The sequence below is a fragment of the Phaethon lepturus genome, unplaced genomic scaffold, assembly GCF_000687285.1.
Source record: "Phaethon lepturus isolate BGI_N335 unplaced genomic scaffold, ASM68728v1 scaffold1894, whole genome shotgun sequence".
In the NCBI taxonomy this organism is placed as follows: Eukaryota; Metazoa; Chordata; class Aves; order Phaethontiformes; family Phaethontidae; genus Phaethon; species Phaethon lepturus.
The window spans coordinates 107,350-134,867 of record NW_010533749.1 but is presented as its reverse complement, the minus strand read 5'-3'; the positions used below and the strand labels follow the sequence as shown (position 1 = coordinate 134,867).

At 37.2% G+C, this 27,518-nt stretch overlaps 1 protein-coding gene across 1 annotated transcript in view; it reads left to right on the top strand.

Annotated features, from left to right (window-relative positions):
- DENND1A (DENN/MADD domain containing 1A) overlaps positions 1-27,518 on the top strand; it is a gene marked incomplete at both ends in the record, with an annotated part of 171,623 nt that overhangs the window by 49,316 nt on the left and 94,789 nt on the right. The window contains 2 exons of the mRNA XM_010285292.1: positions 1,450-1,499; positions 6,915-7,034. Of these exons, the coding sequence (XP_010283594.1) occupies positions 1,450-1,499; positions 6,915-7,034 (170 nt within the window). The remainder of the gene's footprint in view (positions 1-1,449; positions 1,500-6,914; positions 7,035-27,518) is intronic.

Here is a 27,518-nt window from a genome sequence, read left to right as displayed (position 1 = left end):
AAATTAGGAGGAGAATACTTCTTTGCTTTACATGACATTCTTCAATAGGTCCTATCCTGTTCTTTAAAAGCAAGAGGTTGTTAAATAATCTATCAATAAACTGTGAAGAAGTCAAAGTTTCCCTATCTGTTTTCTGCCTGAAATCTTAAGAACTTGCCACATTTTCGTTGTCAAGAAGCCTCCAAAGAAGAGTCGAGTTCAGTTGAGCCTGAAACCATTGCTAAGAATGGGATGTGCTTATTTGAATTATGTAGGAGGAACATGTTCTTGCAAGGGAGTCAATATGTTTTCTGCTTCATTGAATAGGTTATTAGATTGATGTAGTTTATTTGTTGAATGATGGCATTGGTTTTAGAAATAAATGAAGCAAGAAGCATCAACTTAGTTATTGATGATAATTTATTGCTATTGGTCAGAAAAGCATTGAATTTATCAGAGGGTTTGTCATTTAGTCAGGGTTAGCTTGTTTTAGCTGGAGCAGAAATGTAGTTTACATTTCAGGTCCTGAAATATTTAAGCGTGAAGGAGAATGAACAATGAATTGGCTGGTAGTAATGGTCTGTGAACTGGGTAGACCGTTATCGTGAGTTGGGGATTATAGAATTCAAATTTTGAATGTTGTAGAACAATATAATGTAAATGGATTATTTTTGTCTATGAATACAACTAACATGTTTCTGGTTTGGCCTCTTTAATGACCGTATTTGTTTAAAGTTGTAAAGTGGAGAATGATTAATTGCTCTGATCATGTTTTTGGTTTTCATATTCATGCTTTTTATTTGATATCATGCAAAGGCTATACCTATATACCACTATACCTGTGGTGCTGTTTTGCAGCTTTTAGAAAATGGTTTGTGAGTTAAACAATTTTTATTAATTTTAATACACATTATTTTAATCAGTCTCTTAACACTTAGATTTTCTTTCTAATAGCAGTAGGCAATGTTAAACATTACTGCTATGATACCTATTGGCTTTATCTTTTGTTATTTATCTTGCTGATGTTAGGAAGTATTCTCTAATCCCCCAGACCTCTGTTCCTAGGTAACAGTCAAAAGCTGTGCCAGCAGAAGTGGTCCTGCCAGGCCAAACCCATGTGGTTTGGTGTTATTCACTATGATCCATATGGTCAGGGTAGAGATTGTCCCTAGAGAGGTGTTAACACTCAACAACCCAACCTCCTCCTACTCTTTGGAGAATTGCTGGATGGCTCCTGCTGCCTGCCCATGTGTGAATCTTGATTAATTTTTCATTTTTAATGAAGTTTGATCATGTTTATTATTTCACATGATTGACTGCCTGGTACTCCTTCCATGTAATTGATAAAGCCCATATTTCTTCATCTGTCTCTTATTTCTTCAGGGTAAAGTTGTGAAATTGTGTGATGTGGTTAATATTAGATTTATTGGTCCCAATAGATGTATAAATTATCTCTCTTTCTCTCCACAGGAAGTTCTACAGACTTTGACCAAGTTTTGTTTCCCCTTCTATGTGGACAGGTAGTGTTAGCTTTTCAAACTTTACAAGAAAATAAGCTTGTCAATAAAACCACTGTAGAAAATAAAAACCATACCTTTCTTAATGTTCTGTCTGCTTGACTGTGATTTAAAGCACCCAAGTGCAAATTATAGTCTTAGAATCACTTTTTCCTGGGGTTTTTATGGGCACCATCAAAAAAAAAAGTTTTAAAAGTTTGAGCTGTTCAGTGGCAGCAGTAAGAGTGCATTTTGTTTTACTTCTAAGTGATGCTTGGATGTGAAAATGCTTTGGGTAGTAATTGTCAAATATGCATATTGATATCAAATCTTTGTGTGCGTATGTATTTTATTTCTTAATTGCGAAAATTTGGGCAGAACAATTAAGTGCTATACATTTAAAGGCCTCTTGATCTTGCTGGAATGCTGGTGCTTTAGTTGGCTGCTTAATGTGGCTTCTAATTTTTTGGGGGAAAATTGTAAAGTAAGCTACAGTGGATTTGATAGGAACTGAGAATATTTAATTCTTGTAATTTAGAAAGCTCCAGAAATTTTAATTTTTTTAGTTTTGCTTTTACTGTGAGTTATTTTTGATGGTTTTGTGAAAAGAACAACCAATGAAATTTTGAAAGGATGCACCACTGCTCATATCTACGAGACCCATTTAATTGGTTAGAGTCCCTTCTCTGGGTCAGCTAACACACTGGGTGGCTCTGATTGATCAAATTGACCTTAACTGTGATTAAACTGCTAGAAATCTTTTTCTCATTTCAGTGAAATCTGTGATATTTACAGTAGAAATTGATTTTCTTTATAAATCAACATCCATTTCTAATATCACTTCTTGTTTGAGCCATTGTTAGGGTTTTTTTTTAAGATTAGTTTTTCATTTTTTCGTACACCCATAGGCCAGCTGGTATTTATGAGTTATCCTGAAATACTGTTCACTAGTTTCTGTGAATGGAGATGAAATCTCACTATGCTTCTCTGGAGATACGAGTCTACATAATACAACCACTGCTGCACTTTGTCCTCCGCTGTAGTAACCTGGGGTTGGAGGAAGCTGAAAGCTTGAATGGATCATGCAGGCGATATGTTCTTTCAACCCTCCACGTGGTTCCTGCAGATCGGGGTTCAGAGACATTGGTGAGGCGCTGCTGGAGACAGCTACTATTACCAGTGCCTCTGCTGTACCTGATTTGTACATAAAAAGAGAATTTGAATATCCTGGGCTGTCAACAGGAGCTACTTAACCAGTGCTTGTTGATTCAGATGACCTTTAAAAGCCACAAATACTACTTGTAATTTGGAATCACTTTTTGCTGATCATCTTTTTCCTTTCCTAAAAGAAGTACTTACATATCTTTTTGTCATGTCTGTGTTTCTAGTAGAGATATTTATGTTTACTATGTGTAGGTTTATTGTACTTTGGGATTTTTTGTTTTGTTTTGTTTGTTTTCCCCAGCAATATACTATTTTGGAAGATAAGAACACTGAAAACCCGTATGGGGTGCACATGAGAACATAATGAAAAGTGATCCCCATTTCTGGATTCGCTTGTTCGACTGAGTATCACAGACTGTCTCTGAAAAGACTGTAAACCAACGATTTTGAACATAAAGGAGAGATTGTAGCCCATAGCATACTTAATAATTTAAAATTAAGAATGGACTTGCAATACGCCAGAAGGTAGAGGACGTCCCAAGTTAAGGATATGGCAGCTGAAAAAGATGCGCGTGCTACTTCTGTTCTTGATGTAAAAACACACGTGCACACATGTGCATGTGTGTAGGGGTGTGTAGGTATATATATCAATAAATACTTGTTGTAGCCCTCTATGATGTAAATTTGACTTAGCTTTGAACTATATGGAGACATTAACCTGCCAGTTACAGGCAGAAGGTAAACAGTCTTATAACACCGAATGCAAATTTATTTAATGTGGCCATGATAAAGAGAAAAAAATATAATGCATCTTAAGTGCAAAATGTTCTTCAGCTTTTAGCTACTTCCAAGTTTAGAACCGATTGAAAACTGGTTCTTAGAGACGATTTCTGGAACTCGACAAATGACGAATTTGCACTAGTTGGTCTTTTCTCTTTTCTTTCCTTATTTACTGTTAACCAACTACTGAGTACTTATTTATACATTTCTTATATTGCATTTAAAATAAAGTTACTTAAAGTGGTGAGCAAGTAGCCCCATAATGAAATTACTTCAGACAATGCTTCAATATTCCCCTCAGTCTTCTCAGTGAGCACTTTTTCTACTTTGAGAGGAAAAGAAATTGCTTCTAGAAGAAATACTGTCCTCAGCTGTATGTCAGAAAGGTCCTTCCAGTCTTGTCTCAAGTTAACTAGCACTCTCTAGTGGGATTTTATCCCTCTGTATGTGCCTGGAAAGCCGTATGTTGTATGAGATCTCCAGTTACTGTAATTCTTAGTGCTCAGGCTGGGTTTTTTAATATATATAGTTTTGTTCGTTCTGAATAAAAAGAAGAGAGAGAAACACTGAAGTGGTTTCAGTAAAGGCCTTCCAAATACTTAGGCACTATTCCCAGTTAACTAGATTGTTGTCCCTTGTTAGCTGTGACAATTTTAGCATTAGAATCTCTCTGCAATGTTGAGAGTTTTAAAAATTATTATTCTTAATATAACAGTGGAGATATTGGCTCGTTGTTCAAATAACTTAGGAACATGGGATAATACCTTCTGTTGGAATAATACTGTGTAGGATGTCTCTTCAGGATCTGTGGAAAAATGATCACTATGAATTACGATGAAGAGATACTGATACAAATGGTCAGAAATTCAGTACTTAAAGGAGGCTTATAAGAAAGACGGGGACAGACTTTTTAGCAGGGCCTGTAGCGATAGGACAAGGGGTAACAGTTTTAAACTAAAAGAGGGCAGACTGAGACTAGATAGAAGGAAGAAATTTTTCACAGCGAGGGTGGTGAAACCCTGGCCCAGGTTGCCCAGAGAGGTGGTGGATGCCCCATCCCTGGAAACATCCCAGATCAGGCTGGACGGGGCTCTGAGTGACCTGCTGGAGTTGAGGATGTCCCTGCTCGCTGCAAGGGGGTTGGCCTAAACAGCCTTTAAAGGTCCCTTCCCACCCAAACCATTCCATGATTCTAATTAAATGCGTAGTCACTGAGGAATAGATGCTACTTTCCCTATCAGCAGCTCAGAGCCCGGAATAGCATTGTCAGTCACTGTACTTAGGTTTTCAAGTCCTGCTAGAGTCAAGTCCCCAGTTTATACCCTGTTTGTGAGGACTTTTACTTGGGGAGATTTAATTTGTGTAACTGCGTTCTGTGTTATGTGCAGAATCTTTAGGTTTACTTCGGAGGAACTTGCCAACGTGTCACAGTCGTTTAATAAACAAGCTTCTCCCAGCTGCAAATGAAGCATGTTTTTCCCCATTCCATAATTTTAATTGTCAGCTAGAGTGCTATTTCTCACACATGCTCTGCTCTCAACCTTGTTAAAATTAAGCATATAATCCCCTTTTAAAACACCATACTAAAATCACCATAGTAACATTACATCCAAGCTTTACAGATAAAACACAACACCAGTAAGGGATTTTTTGGTATCCCCTAGCAGCTCAGTATGGTTTATGGAAATGGTTGCTCTGTTGACATTTAGATTTCAGGAGGATGATAGTACTCACACTGTCTAATTCTCAGACTACTGAAATACTTTTAAATAACTGTCTTTTTGTTCATCTGTGAATTCTGAGCACTTTTTTATCTTCATCACTGCATGTTTTTCCTTCCACTGAAGGATTCTTCTTTCTAAGCTGGACAGTGACATCTTTCCAATCCAGATGCAACTTTTACTTCTGAAAGTCTATTTTTCTTTTCTTTTTTTTTCTCCAGGCACTGAGTGTATAATCTCCTGCATAAATTGTTTATTACATTGTATATGGCATCACAGAAGGGAATATTTGCTCACTTTTAAGCTGTGTGACTGTTAGTTAAATGGCCTTGAATTTAATGGGTTTTGTGCTTGCTGTTAGTAGGAGTGACTTGTAAAGGTGCACATGTAAATGCTAGTCAGCTTTCTCAGTTCTTAGTAAACTTAAAATAAACTAGAACATAACCTGAAATAAGTGTTAATTTCATACTGTTATGAGATCTCAAATAGATCTGAAATTGGATGAAAAGTCGTCTAATAATTACAGTATCCCAGCTTCACACTAAATGTCAAAATTTCTGTTAAACAGTGAAACTGGATCTCTGCAAACTGGGAGGTGAATTGGGCTTTGTTTATGTGGAATCTACCATCACTGTACATAAGCATTTGATTAACTTTAGACAAATGTGGTAATATCTCAAGAATGTCCTTCATTTTGTTAATAAGTAGCATTCAGAAAGTGCCATGCTTTAAATGTAAAGCATCTTTATTTTGATCTTATTTTACCATCTCAAGCATCACCTATTAGTGGTAAAATACAGTTGTGAATTACAGTATTTTTAGAGACATGAATTTTTAAATGCTTGGGTTCAGGGTTTTTTTTTTGTTTGTTTTGTGGGTGGTTTGGTTCTTGTTTGGTTTTTTTTTTTTTTTTTTTTTTTTTTGGTGGTGGTTGTTTGTTGGTTTTGGTTGTCTTGTTTTGTTTTCCAAAATTGTGTTTTTTTCCAATTTGTGCAAATTTTCCTATAGTGATACTTTCTGCTGTGGTGTGAGTGGGAGCCAACATTTAAGAATCTTACTGGTTCACTTGTGCTATTCTTGAAGAGCCGTTAAGATCTTGCAGATGAGACAAATGACTCTTAATTTTGAAAAACCATATAGAAGTCCCACAAAATTATTTTTATAGTCATGGCTGGCTTTAGCACAGTGTATTTTTTTATTCTAGTTTATCTTTTCTTCCTTTGCACACTATTCTAGTCTTTTAACTGATTGCTGGTTGCTAGAGTAAAGGAGAGGACTTGGCATGGTTCCAGTTGCTGAACATTTTGGAATGATGTATCTGGTGTACAGGCAAAATTGGTAGATGGATAATAAAGCTTCTACAAGTCAATATCCAAGTGTTGACGAAGCTTAGCATGTTATTAAACATTGCGGCTTCCTCCATGAGGACAAATCTGAAATGAAGAGTAATAAAGAAATATTTAGGTTATATGGGAGAACATGACTTTGGTTTGTACCGTGGGTACTGCATTGAAGATGGTTGATAGTCATAATCATTTTCGTTTAGTGTCCTCCCACACTTAAAATATGGAACAAAAAGCCCAACCAAAACCACTCCTCCCTTACCAAGCAACTAGCATATTTAAGTTTCTAGAGGGTGCATACTCTCAAAGTTAATTTCTCAGAAAACCTCTGCTGAAAGAGGAAATGTTGTAGGTTCAATGACTTAGACTAGATACTTTTGACACAGAGTTTAGCTCAGCATTAATTTTTTCCTCTTACTCTTTATTTTCAGCCATGCAGTTAACCAAGTTGGGCAGAACTTTACATTTGTGCTTACAGACATTGACAGCAAACAGAGGTTTGGATTCTGTCGCTTATCTTCTGGGGCCAAGAGCTGCTTCTGTATCTTAAGGTAGGTCTGTGGTTTGGCTTTTGGCTGACTCTAGGAAACAGTGTTTGACTTTGCTGTGTTACACTGCAATTATAATTTCCAGCTGTTCAAAATTATTTTCCTATCTGGTCCTCAAAGTCACTGCTCTTCTGCAGAAGTGATGCAAAATATCTCGCACTTTGAGTTCCTCTGTAGATAACTATATTTGTTTGTAGTCAATGTTCTTGAGTTAACAATGTGGAAAAAAAAAAAGTGTCTCTGCAGTAATTTGATATGACATAGCATGGTGGCAGCTGTTATCTTTAGCTGTCACAACTGATCTTGTTAAGACATTTTGTGGACATTTGTATATGCAAGTTTTACTAACAAAGCATCTGTTGGTAACTGAGAGAATGTCACTGATGCTGTCCACATCCTAGAAGTTTGTATGTATGAACTTTACTCTGTCCCATTGAGGGTTTAGTGAAGTTTGTCATAATAAAGATCGTTAGCGGAAGTTGGGAACAATGCGTTTCACATAAAATGAGCAAAGAGGCTCTGTCATAGTTTTTGATGACCTCCCACAGACATGTTGAAATGCCGTCTGTAATTTTCTATTTACATTTGCTGTAAAAAATGATGCAAGTAAAATCAGTTGTAGTATCTACCGATATATTAGTCCCATTAAGAATTTCTGTGGATTGAAGGTTTCCACATGGCATCTGGCCTCTCTTGTTCTAAACAAATTTAAGAATTGTCTGTCTTCTGCTTTCTTCTTTTTGCATGTTCATGAGAAATTGGAAGTTTTGGAGCAATGGCCCAGGTAAAGATAGCTCAGAGTTAACTGTATGAACAGCCAGCTAGGTGACTGAACAGTTGCCCAAGCAATCACAAATGAGAATAATTTCCTCTGAGCAATTGTAGACATCTGTCTCGGTTGTCTCTGGTTTGCTTTTCATGTGAGAGAATCTAGTGTAAGAACAAGAAGAACTTGTCTTCATCCTATGAGTACTGTATATTGCATGTGACAGAGTGGGACCGCCTGTATATAGGTTATTGAATGTGACTCCTCTAGAGACTTTCAGGGATAATCTTGTAAAATACAAGAGCACCTATGAAGTACAAGGACACTTCGCATTTCACTGGGTTGCGTACAGCAATGCCATGGAATCAATTTCAGATTGAGATATGTATTTAAAATGAATGTCTGTGCCATTTGTGCTGGCGCTGGACTGGTGAAGATGTTTTTTGCCTTGTACTTCAGCATTATGCTGATGGCAGTGATCTGCTAACTAAGTCTTCACTGAAGAAGCTTAATACATGGAGAAATCATTGTGAAATCTACCAAAATTACTAATTAAATTTGTGAAAGGCAGGGTGACAGGTATTTTCTCAGTATCTTCCTTCTTTCTTTCTTTTCTTGAGTAGACATTTCAGTCGTTATTAGCTATGGCAATCCAGGAATATGGACCGTACACTGAAGGCAGGAAAGTATTTCCCTAGCTCTTTCCCCATAGCTGCTACCCTGTGTAGTTGAGGTGCTGATTCACTCTCATGTGGGAAGCGTCTGGTTACGTAAGGTAATTTTTCCTGTTTAATGACAAATTAAAGGGGAAACACAGTTTAAAAAGAAAATCTGAATGAGGAGTAGTATGAGTCCCTTCTTGATCTCTCCTGGATAAGAGTTCTTTGCTGTCAGCTCCCTTATGTTGAGTGAATGCCAAGAAGAAATGGAGGAGTTATGTTGTAGTTAAATGCCTTCTGCTTCAACTCATAACCAAAAAAAAAAAAAAAAAAAAGAGAATTTAAGTGCAGTTACAGCAGTGGATGAATTGGTACTCTTAGCTTCATTCCTGTTGCTTCTTTCTCCTGTGAACTAATGAAAAAATGAAAGTTCGTCATTAATGCAAGCTTTAGAGGATAATGTAAATCAACATTGCACAGATTCACTTGCTCCATTCACTTGTTGATGTGAATCTTCTCAGTGTCCTGTATGAATTAAAGGATGCTGCATGGTAAATGGATAGGTCACAACATGCTGAAGAATGTGAGAATGATACGGAAAAGCCACTGGGGATGAAAAGAATGTTTGGTTGTTGGCTTTATTTTTTTTAAATTACAGGTTGGATGGCAGCATGCTTCAAGTATTCCTTGCTACTCTCAGCGATAGTATAAGAGTTACGTGATACTGTTTATTATTAGAGATGATATTCATGTGTTTATCAGTCAGAGATTTTATGGATCTGGCCATGGTAAAATGGTTTGGAGGTGGAAAATCATCACATGTTTAGATTTGTTACTGAAGTGGAACAGGAGAAAAAGGAAATTCTTTTCAATCAGCCAGGGCTTTAAAAAAATTCCGCAAAGCTCTGGAAGCAAAGTTTAAAGCCGAGACAGTACTCAGAAGGCCAGAAGTCAAGGTCTGGACTTTGAGTTTTAACGTGACCCAGCGACTTTTTCATGTGGATGCAAAGTACAGTAAAGCAGTTCTTGGAGTTCAATAGCAGTAAGGTTATCCACATGGATGTAGCTCCTATGGCCAGCAGAAAGGCAATTCTATTTTGCAGAGTAACTCTTGAGGCTATTTTAACCAGTACTGTTTAGAAATCTGCTTTCAAGATAATTTTTGTAGTTTTGTTCTTGCCTTGGATAGCATCACACAGATTTATGGAAATCTTTGATTAAGTTTAAAAGCTGCATCTTCTAGGTGTTCTGTGATTTTCTTTTAGTGTAGAACCACTGAGTCTGGCTCTCTTTTCTGTTTCCTTTTTTTCTTCACTTGATTTCTAGCTAATCATGAAACTACAAGGGTCAAACACTGTACGTAGCACAGAGCTGTGAGTGCTCTCTAGCACAGATGACTACTTTCTGCGTTTCAGACAGCAGAGGGCGGACAAAAGCACAAAACAAGTCTCGCAGATGGTCTGGTGGGGTTTTTGAGGTTCCAAACAGCGAAGTGAATTAAAAAAACCCCACAGGCTCACATACCACACATCAAAATCTCCTGGGTAACTTGGAATTCTGGACTACTTTTTTCAATGCAGTATGCTACAGAACTTAGAATGTGCTTTTTAAATTATTTTCTTTCCAAATGATGGATGCATATTGAGTTGAGAGCTAATGTCCAAGTCATCAAATTCTGAGTTCTAATTTGGTAATTTTTGTATCACAGTAAAATTTCCATGCGTTTCTTTCTAAGACTTCATTTACGGACTTCAGGACCTTGTCTACAATGAAATAAATCCTGATGGATATGCATTAAGAAACTGATTTTTTTTTTTAATTGTTTTTTTTTTCTAGAGGTTTGCTTTAATCTAACTTCAGAAGAAATTTGGCATGGGCTTTTGAGGGTGAACAATGTAGATCTGAATTTACTGAAGAGCTATAGTCTTTTATTTAAAAAAAAAAAAAAAGGTGTGGAGACATTCTCAGACTGCTGTTGCTCACTCTTTTGAGACGTCCTCTTCAACTCTGTCATCAGGCATGTCCCTAGTTTTGTTCTGGAATTTGTATACTTTTGTTTGTCATCTTCTGTAAGTCTTCTATGTATGTAGGGAGGTAATGTTCTTTCATTAGGGTAAAAGAGTCTGGAAGGTGTCAAAGAGGGTCAGAATTTGTTCTTGATTGCTATTTCCTGGTAATTGCAGTGTACTGAAAGATGGTGTAAACATACTGATCTACTGATCTGATCTCAGGAATGATAAGGAATGAAGTAACAGTATAAATTTATCTTTCTGCTTTTGTATATTCTTAAAGCACATAGATGTTTTCTGATTGTAAGAATTTTGTATGCTGAGGCTCTTAATTTTAATTTCTTCATTATTTTAATGTTAGATCTCCTTACTAGCTTATTCATCTCTTCAAATTTCTAGCAATTCTATCTGTGCTAAATTCTTCAGAAGCCGGTTTGTTGGTTACATTATGGACAGTGTTGTTCAGCGGCTGAGCTGTATTTGCCTCTTTGGCTAACTCCTGTGATCTAGAACTCTTAAGAGGCACAGGCATTGATGGATTTCAACATTCTTTTGATGGGAAAGTAATGCGTAAACCAGTTTGCATTAGTGCACTGAAAGGAGTGGAGTGTTTTATTTTACAACCTGGTTTCTCAAAGCTTAAGTGGACAAACGCTTTTGTATGCGGTCTGCTCATAATGGGACAGAGTTAAAAACCTCATAGCTGAAATTACTATAAGCATGATACTTCTGCTTGTACTGCTTCTAATGGTCTGAAGATGGGTGAAGAAAGTGAAGATAGGGTACGTAATGCTATGAAGAGACTGAACATAGGAAATTCTAAATTCTGCAGAGACATTGAAACATTAAATTCCTCCTTTTTTTTTTCTCCCATCTGAGAAAGATATCAAGATCTTGTATGAAGACATTATTTAAAAGTGTATATCAGTTTTCATTGTAGCTGGGGTTTTTGTCCTTCTGACTTTCATACGTTGCAGAATCTCGTGACTCCTGATAATTTTGTCTTTCTGTGCAGCCATGAAGGAAGAAAAGTTTTGCTTTAGGAATGTAAAACATGTTGTTAGCTCAGTCTGAATACTTTTTTGATACCCTTATTGCAGAATCTTTATATAAGTAAACTAACAAGTTTAATTTTTAAAACATATATTTTTATCTTTTGTTTTCTGAAATATTTCCAGAATTCAATGTAAGGACCCACTTACTGATGCTTGAAAAATTCTTCATTTTATAAACTGATAGGATCCAGTAATTTCTTCAAATGTTGATTTATTTTGCATTCTGACTATTTAAACTGTAAAATAAGTTATATGTCTATGACACACACTGCTTTTAAAAAAAGGCAATGCTGAATGTATGGTAACCTATTTAAATACACGAACTGGTTTAAATGTGTGAATCAGTGTAATGATTTCAGGTTACAAGACATAATAAAATGGCGACTTGTATAGTGCTATTTTTTGTATAGATAAAAAAATCACGTGTGTGTTCACCAAGTTGACCCTAGTATTAAACATGTACTTCTCTTATGGCAATGCATATTTGAGCTTAAAAAATAAATTTAGTAGTTTAACTGAGAAATAATATTTTTGTATGAATTTAACTAGAATTTTGTATTAAGTAGGTATAAGGCCAAGTATAATTGTGCTCTTCAAAACCATTTGGCAGAATGGTTTTGAAGTTCTTGCTGTTAGTTTGCTTCATAGTCATTGCAGCTTCATTGAGTTAAAATTCTGTGAAAATTTGAATGAAAAACACTCTTGAAATAAAAATGTGTTTAAAAACCAAAACCAAACCAGAAAACACCCCCAAAACCCCAGCACTTCTACATATGTAGCAATCCTAATACAACTATTTTTAACATTTTTGAAGAAACTTACCGGGTTGTGTAAAACACTAAATTCTTAATCTAGTCTGGATTACTGGTGTATGATAGAGTATTAAAATCTATAAACTGTTTTTCTATATGATTCTTCCCTGATTGTATTTAAATATATTTTCCAGGATGTCACTAAGCTTGTCAACTGTTACGATTTACTAGTTCTTAAGTTATAAAGCTGGACAGAATGTCTATTACAGTTCTCGGTGTTAGTAGAAGTCACACTCATAAAAGCTATGACGATCAGAATTCAGTGTACCTGTCCATCTATGCAGAGAAATACGTTGCCTTGTTAACCGCAGTTTGTCCACAAATGTGATTTTGGTCGATTTAATGCTGTATTTAATTTGCAAAATTCCTTTTTTCCAGCTATTATAAGAGCAGCTTTGGGAGGTGTTAGGTAAATGCTGCCAGGCCATACACAACCGTTTATCTCTCAGGGGCTGCCTGTTAGCTGTTTTTTCCCTTCCTATCAAAAAGGGTTGCAGCAATAAGGGTAAAAACTTCCTGAGAAGAGAACGTGATCGTTGGTGGCGGTGAGTTACTGCTTCGAGGAGACTGGAGGAGCGGGTGAACTGGACAGGCTGTGTTGCCCTGAAGGCCCAGCGGTTGGTGGGTACTTAGTCGCTTGAAGTAATGAGACTTGGTGGACAAGAACTCTCTCATTCCTGTAACCGTGTAATAGGTACTGTGCCTTTTTTTTTTATTATTATTAACTGGTAGAATTTTTGTTTTATCTGTTAAAGTGAGCTATAGTACCTATTTCTATCTATAATAATGTAAGTCAATGATTTTTGTCTTACTCAGAGTTTTGTTCAAGTAAAAAAAAAAACAAACCAAAACCAGGTAAAACTTGCGTAGTTTTCACAAACTTACTGGGTTCACAGACTTACTGGGCAAAGTTACTGATTTAAGAAGGTGCTATAACCACGTGCAACTCTGATTTCAATTTTACTTAATTTGAAGTTTTCAGTGAATATTCAGCTTTTGTACCCAAAATGAAAATCATTCTTCTGAAGTGAAATGCAGAAACATTTGTGTGGAAATCCCTCTCGGCCAAAATAGCTAAGCTCTGCACCACTCTTTTTCTAAGATAAAAAGAAATGAATCTATAATAGTTTGTGACAGATGGCAGAAAATGTAACGAACTGAATGTGATTCTGTATGGAGTTATTTGAGGTTTTTGGTGTGAGTTGTTGTGAGTTCCTCTCCTCCCCCCTTTCCTTTCCTTTGATTGCAGTCTTTGTCCATTTATTCTTAGGATAGAATAAGATTTCTGAGCAGGGGCCTCTCTTGTGGTGCAAAGTGAGAATTGTTTTTAATTGAGCAGAAACATGTGGAAGGATCAGGAATATCTCAAGGGATTACAGAAAAATTCCAAATTTGTACTACTTACAGCTTGTGTTTAGAGCAGGGTCTGCTGGGAATAAATGTTAGTTAGTGTGACCTGTGACCTTAAAAACTGTTGACATGGATTTCAGCCAGAAACTAGCCACAGAACTCCTTTGTTAAGCTCATTCATAGCTCCTTGAAAACTCTAGTCAGTGAAAGTTGCCAGCTCAAATCTAAGGAAAGCAGAGCCCTTTTTTTCTTTTTTTTTTTTTTCTTTTTTTTTCCCATGCTTTGGAAACAGTGGACGCCCCTTAACCAGCAAGACTTCTTTAATAGGACTGCATCGCCTAAACTTGATTGGAATTGACAGCTTCCTGGCTCAGGCTTGCCAACTGGCAGGGCATTGATGCATAGGGGACAAACAGCGTTAAGGGCCTGTATAGCCCTGTTTGTGTATGTGCCTCTGAAATGTAACACGCTTCTGTTGTGATACCTTCTAACGTAAAGAAAAAAAAAAAATCTCAAACTCTGAACGCTGCTTTTAGTTCCACAGATCTTTCAGTTATTTGGGGGGAGAAAATTGAGTATTTGTGTGTTTTTTTGGTTTTAAAGTAATTGTCCTGTTGTCCTGTAGAATTTTCCCTTTTCACTGATTTGGCCAAAAGCCACAGAAAAATACTTACACTTGAGATGGGAGGAAAAAAGACATTTTGATTTTAGAATTTTAACTTTTTTTAAAATGTGGCTGTATAATACTTAGAGATATGATTATCCCATGGAATTATGGAATGGTTTGGCTTGGAAGGGGCCTTTAAAGGTCAAAAATTAAAGGGTTAAATTCATAAAAGAGTTAAATTTACAAAACCTCCTTCTTGTGCGCTCAGGTTTTTCCATTTAATGGCATTTGTGTCTTCAGCTGATTCATTATTTGGTCTGCATGAAGGCATACCTGATGTAAATTGTACTTTTGAAGTAAGATGTACTGTCACATCAGTAAGTTACGTTGCACTATGTATATCTGGTGATAAGAATAGGTACAAAATAGGATGCGGGAAGGAAAACACAAATTTTGGTTAACTTTAAGGTAAAAAAAAAAGGTATGCAAAACAAAGTAATCTTCCTGAAGAATCATGGAGCGGATAGATGGTAGACTGAGATAAGGTATCCTTAACTGATTTATAATGAAACTTTATGCTGTTTCTCAACTGTGAGGTAAAGTCCCATTGATTCAATATCTGTTGAACAACCGGCACTGTTAAAATACCCAAATATTACCGTTTTGATTCAGGTATTTCTTAAAGGCTTGATTTTGTAAAAGTACACACTATGTAAGGCTGATATGCCTTTTGGAATATCTTCCATGGTTTTTTTTGAAGAAGAAAATAATAGATGCAAAGGTGAATCAACCCTGTTTGTCCCAAGGACAGTGCAACATTAACCAATAATAGCTATTATTTTCTAGGGATGGAGAGGAAGGGTGGTGGAAGAAATTGTAAACTGCTTCCCCCTTGTAGCCATCCTCTGCTATTGAACACATGAGATTCCTGCCTGTTTCTTAGTCTTTATCATCCTCTTTGAATTCTTGTGCTGGTTTTTGTAGCCTCAGAGAGCTGGACTTCCTGTGGAACTAATTCTTCATCAGCTGACATAATTTGAGTTTTGCTGGATTCCACCCACTTTTCCAAGAGTTGACTTTGCTGCCTTCCTGCATATACCAGAGAGGATTTTGTTCGTGTTAGTGAGTCAGGTGGGAGTAATTCAGCTCAATAAAAGCTTGAGCTTATAGAAATTGTTTAATAACCTATGGAAATTATTAAGTATTTTAATTAGAAAGATTGATTATTTTTTTTCCTGTTCTAAAATGTTCTGTAGCTGTTGTTTGTGTAGGAGTATTTTCAGATGAATAAGGAAGGACATCCTATTCTCACTTTATGTGGATGAAAGTTTGGAACATTAAAAAAGCACAGATTTGTAATTTATGCTTTGAACTAGTGTTAATAGGAATTTTGTTCTGTGGAGTATACAGACTATCACATTAACAACAAATAATTTAATGTATTTAGTAGTAGTTTGATATATGGGAAGGCTAAGCCTTAGAATTCTTGTTAACTAAAAATTCTTACCTGATTTACAGTTTCTTCATGCTTTGCATTTTTCCTTTGCATACATAAAAGTAAAATAATAGGAAGTCTATTTTATGCCTAGTAAGAAAGTAGTTAGACTACTTCCCCCCCCCCCCTTTTTTTTTAAATTTACTGCACAGCAGGAAAAACCCCCTCTATCAGGCTACGTGCTGCTTCGAGGAAGGTGTAACTGAACTATTGTTTAAGGTTTTGCTGTTTTCCCACTTGTGGGTTGTACATGCAGGTTTTTTTGCCTGGTTGCTATTCACAGGCATTGATTTCAAGAGCAATTGCTGGCTTTGCCATATTTTGTTTGTGTCGTGTCCCACTCCTCCCTCCCCACTCTTACCATTGATAAGTGTAGGCAACTCAAACTTTGCTGTCTCGGAGTGAACTGGAAGATGGAGCAGGGAACTAGCCCAGAGAACAACGTGGCACCAGGACTGCTGAGTGCTGTGCTCAGTTTTCCTTTGTGACAGATGCAGTGAACATACAATCCCACGACCATTCCCTTAAGTATTTTTATTCTGGCAAGCTAAGTAAAATAGATTTTGGGTGCTTTTTCTTGGTAAGGTTAGGTTACACTTAGTTCATTGCAGCCTGTGTAAGATTAGTGCTTTTATCCATCTATGTGATTTTATTTTATAATTACTTTTTTAAAGAAGTTTACACTTTTTTGAAAGGAGAGGAAGAGAACTTATAATGAATCTAGGCTTGCCTACAACAGAGGAATAATTTCTTCTGCTAATTTAAAGCTGTCATTACAAGTCTAGGCTGCAAGCAATGACTGTACATAACCCCAGAGCAGAGAGATGCTTTAAAAACAAAAACAAAAACAAAACCACCCCCACCCCGCCTTCCATATGACACTCTGTATATTAACAACTATATTTCTTTCCTTCCCCTTTTTACTGTTAGACTTCTGTGTGGACACAGAAAAATGCTACTAATTAAATAAGAAAAACCTCTAGACTTCATTTTATGAGGACTTACTATAGTTGTATGTTGAATAAAATGGTAATAAGCAAAATCAATGTTTTGCTTCCATATGTATCTATACGATGCTTTCAAGCCTTCCAAAAATGTTTGGTAATGGCTGGAAATGACACGGAACACTTTCTGGACAGTCTGTTTGGTCCTTGTGGTGTATCGACCCTGGAATTCCTGTGCTACTTAAAATGCTTCGCAGATGAAAGAAAATAGCAAACTGTTTTTGTTAGACATTGGCGAAGGCCTCAAGAAAATATATGGATAAATCATGAGAAATTAGATCTCTCTGATTCCCCAAAAATTGTGCCTAATAAAAACGTTGTTATTGAGCCTCTGTCTGCCACCTTCATAGTTATTTTTATTTTAAAATTTTTTTTAGCAGTGGCTTCAACACATGCGTCAAATGTGAGTAAGAGTTGAAGATGCAGGCGTTTCTCAGCTGCTTTGCACGGACCTGCCAGAGAAAAAAGAGAGGGCAGGCAAGACTCGAAGCTAGAGTCTGACCTTCTTTCCCAGAAATTCTGGTTTCTTGCAAGCTTCAACTGTGGCAAACCAGTTCGGCTTCCTCCTCTGTGTGTGACGGGGAATTGATCTAAAGTGGCTCAGAAAATGCGAGAACGCCGCGAGTGTAGTCAGAGCTGGAAGGGTCTCCTGTTGTTGCAGGCATTTTGCTTTAACTTGACATGTTTATAAAACAGTTTACATCTTAAAAGTTTAGGGTTTTTACCCCTGCTGATTTGCTTAAACAGACACTGGCTTTTATTTTCAGTTACTTGTCAGAATATATATGGAAAAGTGATGAACCTAGCGAAAAGAGAGCTTGACATCAATTAAATTTAGCTATCTGCTCTGTGTTTCTTCTTTCTGATACGCTGTTTCCAGTGTAGTTTTTCCAAACTTCCTGTGTTTTTTCTTTACTGTCCTTACAAGTTTTGCAAGATAGTGATGAGCTATTTAAAAATACTGTTCCAGGAAAAAAGGAATAAAATTTTGTATTACAGCTGCTCATTTGTTGTTTTCTATTTTCATCTCTGCCATTAAACTTTTTTTTAGACTCTAGAAACTTATTTGAGAAAACCTGTAAGCTTGTCTCAGTATCTCATCTGGCTCAAGTATCTTTAAATAAGTTTTGAAGTGTCTCTCAAGTTATATTAGCTCTCCGAAACTATATTCTCTGCAATACTGAATAAAATACACTTCTTAAAATAATCCTAAAAAATTAAAAGCATGTGATAATGCATTTTTTCTGTTTCATCATTAAAAAGCTTCTATTGAAGCTTGTTCCTAGTTTTTCTTGGTCCTCTTGTTGGCATGATTGATAATGTTTCAGGTCATTCATGGTCAGTGTGTTGTGTGTATGTCTTTCATAAGAGCGTGCATTCATCTGTGTGTATGTGTGCAAAAATATAAAAGAGGTTTTGACACATTTTCTTATATAAATGTCTGTCTAAAGAGCAGTGTCACAAAACAAGTCAAGACTTAAAGAATCCTGTTGATTCTATATATGGCTTGTATTTTCTGTTTTATTAATACGTGAAACGTATGTACAGTATTTCCTCTTAATTGTTTTTTTTTCTTTGCAATTGTATGCAACATCGTAGTTGTAGCAATAGAAATGCATTTTGATGTTTTAAGACCAACATTGAAAGCAGTAGATTCCACTGAACTCCTAAATAATGAATTCTTATTTTCAACTAGATGTACTTGATAAATAACAAGTCAATAGGGAATATATGAAGTGATAGTGAAAAGCTTTGGAGTTTTCATTGTGGTGTCAGCAGGTCTGTTAAAGGCTTTTCCAGCTGAGCTTGAAGTTTTAAAGCATGGTTGAATTGGTTTAAAGATTTTTCTTGAAACTTAAATACGGTAGAAGCTCGCTAATCCGCACACCTCATAATCGCAGACACGGAAATGGCAGGCTCCGTGCGTGGCTCGGCAGAAGTGGCCAGGGCTGGAGGAAGGGTTGGTATTTCCAGGCTTCATTGTTCTTAAGTATGCCACAGTAATGCTTACTACGTTAACGTCTATTTATGTAATTCTTCATAGTAGCAAAATCCATCATAAAAAGGTTCTTTTTTTTCTTTTTCCAGTCTTTTTTACCCTTTTTGTTTCACTTCGATGTACATTTCCAAAATGTTACCAATTCGTGCTGGGTCCTCTAATCATTGTTGCAAATGATCTGACATTGTCAATATAAATGAATTAAAAGTTGAGTATTAAATGCAGTAGGAAAAAGATTTAGAAAAGACATTACAAGTTCTGAACTCTACATTTTTCTGCAATGACAAATGCTGTGAAAGAGAGAAGCATCTTTCTAGGTAATGGAAGGACGTTAGTTATGTTGCTTTAAAATGAATTGAGGTTCTTGGCTTTTATTCTGCCTTGTCATGCACACCTTCATTCTTGTTGCCTGTTCACTGGTGACACATGCCTTATGGTTGGAGTAGGGGATGGGAAGTCTTTGCTGCAGATGCTTTATTGTATGTGATCAGCTGGTAATGGTGTTTGAAATGGAAGTTCCCCTCTGTTTCTATCAATTTTTCTCTTACTGCCCACTAGAAACAGAAATTATTTATGTCTGTCTATCAAGTTTGAGGTTTGATCTTGATTGCAAAAAGGGAAATAAACCCCACTTGTTATAAAATAACGTGAAATGTTAGTTCCAACCAGTCCACTCCTCCCCTTGCGCCGCAGTTGTTGATAACATGCTGAAGGAAAATCAGTTAAGCCGTATCTTATCTGGTCCAGTTGAATGCATCAGGCGTGAGTTTGTTAATATTAGGAAAATATTTTTTCCCACTGAACTTCCTAGATGGACTGGACCTCCTGATTGATAACTGCATCCATGAGCTGTAAAAAAAAAAAAAAAAAAAAAAAAAAGTCTCTCCTGGGAAGTATACATATTAGAAATAAACATTAAAAGTCAGATTTTTCAAGAACCAAATTTAAGTCCTTTCTTGTAAATAAGAAGTTGCAGACAATATTGATATGAATACTCTATTTGGCTACTGTTCATCCATTTTCAAATTGTTCCTAATCAGTGCTTGGCACTGGAGAAAAGATGTTTTTATTTTGTTTTTCACTATGTATGTATATATATATACATCATTATTCTGAGTTGCAAGTTTAACACTTGTTTAGTTTAACATCCTTGAACACTGGTATTTATGTCCCTATGTGTTGATTTTGGTAACAAGTCTGAGCCCTGTACTTGCATTAATTTTGTAGCGGGATAAAGTTATACCACTTTTGAAGTTAGTAGCAGCCAGAAAGTACAGGGAGTTGTTTACAAAAGAGTCCCGTCGACTCTCCTTTCTGTGGAAGCATTCAAGCAGCAAGACCTGCACAGTCTGTTTGGCACAGTAGCCGCTCTCAGCTGGCCCTGTGCCCTCCTGCTGTTAGTCAGGGCAAAGGATGTGCCAGATCTCAGATTGTAACGGAGCAGAGCCTGCTTGCAAATCTGCTTGTAGTTAGCCTGGGGCCTTTTGGCAGCAGACTACAGCCGATTGATTTAGTTGCAATCCTTTTTCCTTAATATTTTCCATCTGGCCAACAACGACCTATAAAGACAGACACAAAACAGTTTGAATTATGAGGAGCGTAATAGTAAAATGCTTCCAAATCTCACTCTAGAACCCGCACCAACGGAGCGCTGCCGCCATGCAGCCGAAGGAAGTTCGTTCTAAAGCACTGGTGCAGCAGTGGTGTTAAGAAAAATCGCTGTAGTTCTCAAGTGCAAAATTATGTAACAGAAATATGGGCATTTCAGTTAAACTCTTGATGTGTTTCCCTTCTTGCTACGTCTTGCTTCCTATTGATCCGGAGCTGGAAGTGAAGAGCTCTCGGCAGACCCTTCCTCGCGCGCTTGTCTTGCACGTCCTGCTAGGGCTAAACCACCCCGCAGCGTCAGGAGCCGTGCGAGAGCGAGGGATCCCAGAGCGGAGGTAGGCAGGACAGAGAAAGGAACGTGAATGTGGAAATGCTTTAAGACATGCAGCAACAGGTTTGGGGAACTTTCATTCCAGTGATGTTGATAAGGAAGCGACATGTCCCAAGCTCTCAAATCTGCAGGGACGGATTAATGCTTTCCAGAGCGAGCTGCTTCCACATCTGGGATATTTGTCAACTCATCCAATTCTGGTCAAAGCAGAATTCTTGCTCTGATTGCAGTTATCCTAAACGCTTGCAGTCCTCTAAGTCTTTAAATTTTGTATCCTTAAAGTAAATTTCTGAACTTACTTGTAGAGCTCCACAAGTTAAAGCAGTCCTGGCATTGCAAGCTTTTTAATGTGCAGAGTTCACCACCTTCACCTAGGAATGCTTGAGGATGTAAACGCTTCATGTTTTTTTCCAAAGGTGGCAATAAGTCATGCACAGACTTTCACGGATCTTGTTGGTCATAATATTCAAGGAAAATCAGAAATTAATTGAACTAGAAGGCAACTCCAGCGTGTGATTCACATTTATACTAACTACGAGCCTAGGCGGCCGGATGAATCCTCCTCTGAAGGGGCGTGTTTTGCTTCATTAGCGATAACGAAACCTACTTTAGATCTAGGCGATTGCTCTAAGTTGAAGATATTACTAGTTTGTCTGGCCTGTGGAGTCCAGGACCAGTCCCAGACCACCTATGCTGTAAATTTAAACATTTGAGAATTTATTTAATCTAGTAAGGTAATATTGCAACTATTTCAAGCCTCAAACATATTTAGAACCTAGAACTCTAAATAGTTCTCTTGTGGGGGAAGGGGTGTTGTGTTGTGGGTTTTTTGTTTCTCCTTTTAGTAGAAATTTCCACTTGCTGACTCTGAAAAACTGTAGTGAGATGTGCAGGGACAAGGGAAAGAAACTTCTGCTGTCCTACACCAAGTTTGTGACAGTTTTGAGTTTCTGTGTACATTTTCCTGAAACTGTTGACCGTATAAACTAATGCAGGGCTCTTATCCGAGAGTCGCTTCTCTGCTGACAGTCCTTTGTTCCTGCTTCATCTCTGTCTGCTGCCTGCTGCTTTTAATCACGGCAGTAGTAAAATCAGGGATCTGAGTTCACGGACGTCGCATTCGTGGAAGTGCAGTCAGAGGCACAAGTATGTTGACTTTGGAGCACTGCTGTAATGTAGCAGAGCATTCCTGTTAGAATTATTATTTTATTTTTTTTTTTCTTCTCAGTGGGGCAAAATGAATCGCATGACAAGTATGTGCAGAAGGGATAAATGAATGCTCATGAAGGTTTTAGGAAAGAGCTAGAATTAAGGATGGACAGGTAAAAGATGCGTCATTGATACATGGATTGAAGAAGAAAGGCAGACCAGTTAAGATTTTAGCTGTGATTTATAATATACCACGCATGATTTTTGGTTGTGTGTCCTTTCCCCCACCTCCTACTTTAAGGTAATCTTTGCAAAATAAATAACGTGGGAAAAAAAAATTTACAAAATCTTCTCGTATAAGACCGGAGATTAGATTTCAGATGGAACAGTTGCTGTCATGTAACTGTCCGGGATTGGAACCGTTGATTGATTTAACTGGACAAACTCCAGGTAATTTTTATAGCCGTAAAAGTACCATTCATTCTGTATATTCTCTTTGGGCAAAAATTATGATATTGGTGTAGTGAAAGTATCAGTTCTGTGCTATTGTCTTGCTGGTTTGTTTTTGGTTTTGTTGTTTTGGTATGCCTTTGGGTAACGCAGAGTTCTGACCTCCAATTTATTGACGTTATCTTGCATCATTGGAGTTTCTTCACAGAACTTGAAAAACATGAAGCAAGAACAGTATTTGCATTCGGAATATAATGAGTAAATACGCAATAGAAAGTTAGTTATGACTTCGAATTATTTGATCTTTCTTAATGCTATCCTTCTCAGAGACCTTAAAACGAATGAAAAAAACCACCTTCCTTCTCCTCTTCCCTCTACCCTACCAATCCAGGGCAATGCTAATTTAACTGACTTTTAGTGAATTTGAAGAACAGTGAAGGTGTGTCAAAGGAAGTTTATTGCAGATTTTGACAAAGGTTTAATCTTGACTGCAAGTCAAAACACTTTGGTAAAATATCAATGAGAAGGATCAAAACAAAAAATGTCAAGTGTTAGTAATACTAATGTATTGCTACTGGTGGAATGGGATAAAGCTAAGAATACTGCATTCTAGTCCAGCTAGTTCACTGGTCTTGCCTACTGACCAGAAACCAATTTTACTTAATTAATTAGGGCTTCATGTCACACCTTCTTTAGTTGCTGAACAACTGTAATAGAAGTAATTAAATCATGTCGCTTTTTATTACCTTTGGCCCTGGCTGACTGGCTTGGAAACTTCCATTTTAGTGCTAACACAAAATGAATTAGCGCATCACCTTGGGGAAAACGCAGTTCCCTGGCATCAAAACCGTAGGGAGGAAGTAGTTAAAGTACAAGATGGATTGATCTTCTCTTCCACAAATGGATGACTTTTGGGTTGCTGTCTGAAGGCTTACAAAATGCATCTGTCAGGAATGAGACCATCATGTACTTGCTGACAGATGTATACAACATTTCCCCCAACGAGATTACATGGCAACTTCCTTCTTCAAAAATCAAGATGTGGCAGGAGCCCTCAGGTTATGCAGTGGTAATTGGAGAAGCAGGGGCTGTGCTGAGAGCTAGAACTGCTGAGAAAAGCTGCATGGTTGATTTCTGCATATTGTTTCAATAGAAAACGTGATTCAGCCACACTGTAATAATAGGAGAAAGGCTTTATATGGCTTTGTAGAGGCAGTGTTATCTGGGTTGTGCATGGATCTGAAATAAAAACCTGAATTTGTAACTTAATTTTGGCTGTTTATCAACATGCTTGGTAAGGGACAGATCTTCCTCCAAACTCTACAACACAAGTATTATATACCTAACAGTAACTTACCTCAGTGTGTTTTAGAATTAATTAGTGTTGGTGCACCAGCCTGAGTATTCAGAGAATAAAATGATTGTGGGCAATCTCCTATTTTAATCATTTGCTTAAACTTATTGTTAGACAAGAGGTCTCATAAATAAAACCTGTGCCCTCTAGCCAGGGAAAGGGCCAGAGTCTTTTCTGTTAATCTGTGTCACGTTCTCAGGAAGTTTGTTGGCCGGGTACGTCAGTTGTGTTTCTGTGGGTGAAGAGTCAAGTACTATCATTTTTTATATGCTTATTTTTACATCTAAATGTTTGCTGTGAATCCTAAAACATTGTACACTGTCGTCATAGACAACCTGCAATAAAATACCAGACTCTGACTTGATCTTTACAGTCTTCCATTCAAGGACTGCTTTCACATCTTGTATTACAAATGCTTATTTGCTGTAAGTAAAGTCATTCTTACGTGACTAGCCCAGTTTTTTTGCATTCCCAAATTATGAATTCCAAGTACCACTGCAGCACTGAAATAATAATTAATTTCTCACTTGGCTCTTTCAGCTCTGATGGGTTTGAGTTTAACTTCTATGACTTGCTACCAACTGACTTGGGGTCCGGACTTTGCTTATTATTAGGAGGCATATGTACTACCACTGAACATGTGAATATTTCTTCACAGTGATGAAGTTCCCTCTGTGTGCGAGGGAACTATAAAAGACCTTGCTGCATTTAAGTTTGTTTCTTGCCAAGTAGGACACAAGAGTGGTTTGGAGAATATTCCGGAAGAGGGGTACATATGATTGATTTCTTCTCTTTCTTTGTTACTGAAATATTCTCACCCCAATTTTCTCTGTAGTCAGTTTACCAAAAATGCAAAGAATCAACATAGTATCCTAGAACAGTGTCTTATGAACATGCATCTGTTGGTATGAAGCAGCATTATCCAGCTTTGCTGCTTTGGTGTTGGAATGACATAATGCTATCTGATAAATAAATAAGAAAACCCCAGTCTGGGCTCATAAATTTTTCTTAGTATACATCTCCTCAGTATATTCAGAAATGGGGTATTTGCCATCTTGATCCTAAAGTGTTTGCCTCTTACTAAAACTTCGCTTGTATGTGTTGATATGATTCTCCAAGGTTTTTCTGAATCAGCTTATGGTGCTGATCTAGGAGACAGGTATTTACCGCGTGGCAAGCTTTTATTAAGTAGATACTCCTTTCTGTGGCTCAGAAGGCAATTAATTTTCTGTCTCGCTAACATTGTGATTAGCCAATGAAAATTTTGGCCTTCCTCCTGTGATTTAGATAATTGATACTTACCTTCCTTAAATACTGATCTGCCTGTTCTGATTATTCTACTCTAAATACAACTTTATGTTCCAGTGAGTTGTTCTTTCCCAGAGATGGGCATTGGCTTACATGAAGTTGGTTGCTCTAGAGGTGGAATGTGTTGGCCTGTTGGGAGTCACCCTCTGAACCTCTTACAGTCATGATGTGGATGGCTTTTGAGCTATATTTATTACAGTCAGAGTTTCTTAACTCAAGAGTTTTTGGGAGTCGGGCTTTTTTTTCTTCTCCTTAGCCTTTGACATATGTTGATGGCTAATGACTAATCCAAAATCTGCTTCAAGAACAAAAGGCCCTGGGAGAGACAGAGATTATGGAAAACACACCTGATGCTCAGCTTCAGCTTTTAAATATGTGGGGAATTTCTTTACTAGCTGAGCAAAAGTTGTTATCAGCCTTTCAGCGTGGCTCTTGAACATAGAGGCGTGTAAAATTTTTCTTCTCTTCAGGAGTATATTGGCGTTACAGAGCGTGATACAAAATACGTCAAAGTCCCATGGCTTTCGGAGCTCCCGACAGCAGTGTGCTGTAGCACATTGTGCATTTTGCTGATAGGGAGCACTTTTGATTTATAATAAAAAGTTCATAATTCTACTGAAATTTCAGCTGAAACTTAGTACTAGCAGGCATAGCTCAACAAGCACATACGACTGGAGTCTTTAATGAAAAGGAGCTGTTTCTCTGGTCAAGGAAAAAGGATTAATTTGCATTGGGATGAAAAGGCTGTTCAGGATCTACTATTTCAACCTGTGATAGACTTAACAGTAGTCTTTGATCCCCAAATGAAATGTGATGGATTTCAACTGATGCCAGATGTCTCAAACCTAGTGGGATCTCTGATTGTCTGCCACATCTAGAATTCTGTCTTCCAGCACTTTCATGTGTGCTTTTCAACGTGGTTTGAGAAGAGAGATTCCTTGACAAGCTAAGCCTTTGGAATCCTTTCTCTGCATTGCCACTTCAGCGGCTATCTTTAGGCTCTCGTGCTAACACATCCTACTTTTTTTAAAATCAAGCCTCGTGTGCCACACTGCTCGAACTACTTCATAACCAATTTTTTTGAAGTCCAGGAAATTTAGTGCCAGTATCATCTGCAACTTTTCTCAGTTTAAGGCTGTTCTCTGACCCCTTCTTATTTGTTAGTTAGAGCATTTTACCCTGGCCAGGTAAAAACATTCTTCAATGTATTCCTGTTGGCATTAAGTGGAACATAATTGTTGTCTTTTTAACTCCAAGGCTGTCTTGTTGCATTTCATAGATCTTATTGTGCCAAGCACTTCAGTATACCCGTCTTCTCACCAAGTGCGCTTTATGACATATCCTTTGCCTGTGGTTTTAATAAGTGTATAAAGACATAATTGTCAGTGTTTGCCATTATTTCATATCACTACTTCAGTCGTTTGCTCTTGAACATGCTTGAGAAGTTTCTTTCTTAGTCTTAAACCTAAAAAACCCAAAGATTTATAGCTTTCCCTTCTGAAAAGGAACAAGAGACCTTATGATTCTGTTTGGGAGTTTATGGGGCTTCACATTTAATTCTACATCTACTAAAAACAATAATTTTTTTTTTTTTTAAGTTCATGCACTTGGCCTTCCAGAGTTAATCATCTAGCATGCTAACTTTGAGAAGGGAGGTATACCTTGTCAGACATGCTTACGTTAGCTGGGTACAGTAAAAGCTGCAGCTTTCTACTCCATAAAAGCCTTGTGTAGTAGGGCTTGCATTGCTGTAAAGCTGATCAAATTGCACAGTTCTTCTCTTTTGTCATCAGCCTGTGCTCTAGGCTTTAGAGATGTATGTACTCCAAAATCTACTTACAGTTTTGCATTTTGTTTCAGCGGACCCTAGGTTCTGTCTTTTAAATGAATTCCTTTCTCTTTTCTCTGTGTGGACTGACTGGAGAAATATCACTTGGCAAGTTTTCCCAACGGTATGAATAACTTGTGTGTTAGAAGTTAAAAATCTTTGACTTTTAAAAAGGAGTGATCTACCAGAGGGAAAACAGAAAGTCCCCAACAACAGAACAGACCGTAAAGATACTTCTGAAATAAATTAAATACAAAATATTTTATCATAAAATTCAATAAACTTTCTTAATTTTTGCAGTGATAGGTAATTAAGAAAAACCAAACTTGACTACTGAAGATACTTACAATTTTGTACATTCTAAATTATGCCTCTGTGTCTGTGAATGTACAGTTCCTTTGTACGGAATATAGAACGTTAACGCATGGATCTGTAAGCCAAAAGGTGTGGTATTCCTATTTTCCAGTCTGAAGTGTAATGCTCCAGGTTCTTTAAAACACAGATTCTTTTTGTTTAAAATGTTTTCCTGTGACAGTCCAAGGCATGTTTTTCATGTTTTTTTCAGACTGTAAAATTACATTGTTTTCTTCCTTCACAGAGCGTTCCTGCGAGACGCAGGGGAGGTTACTCTGTGCTGGGCTGATAGATGCTTCATGGTGTTGCATACTGTAATGCTAACGTTCTTCTGAATTCGTTTTATTTA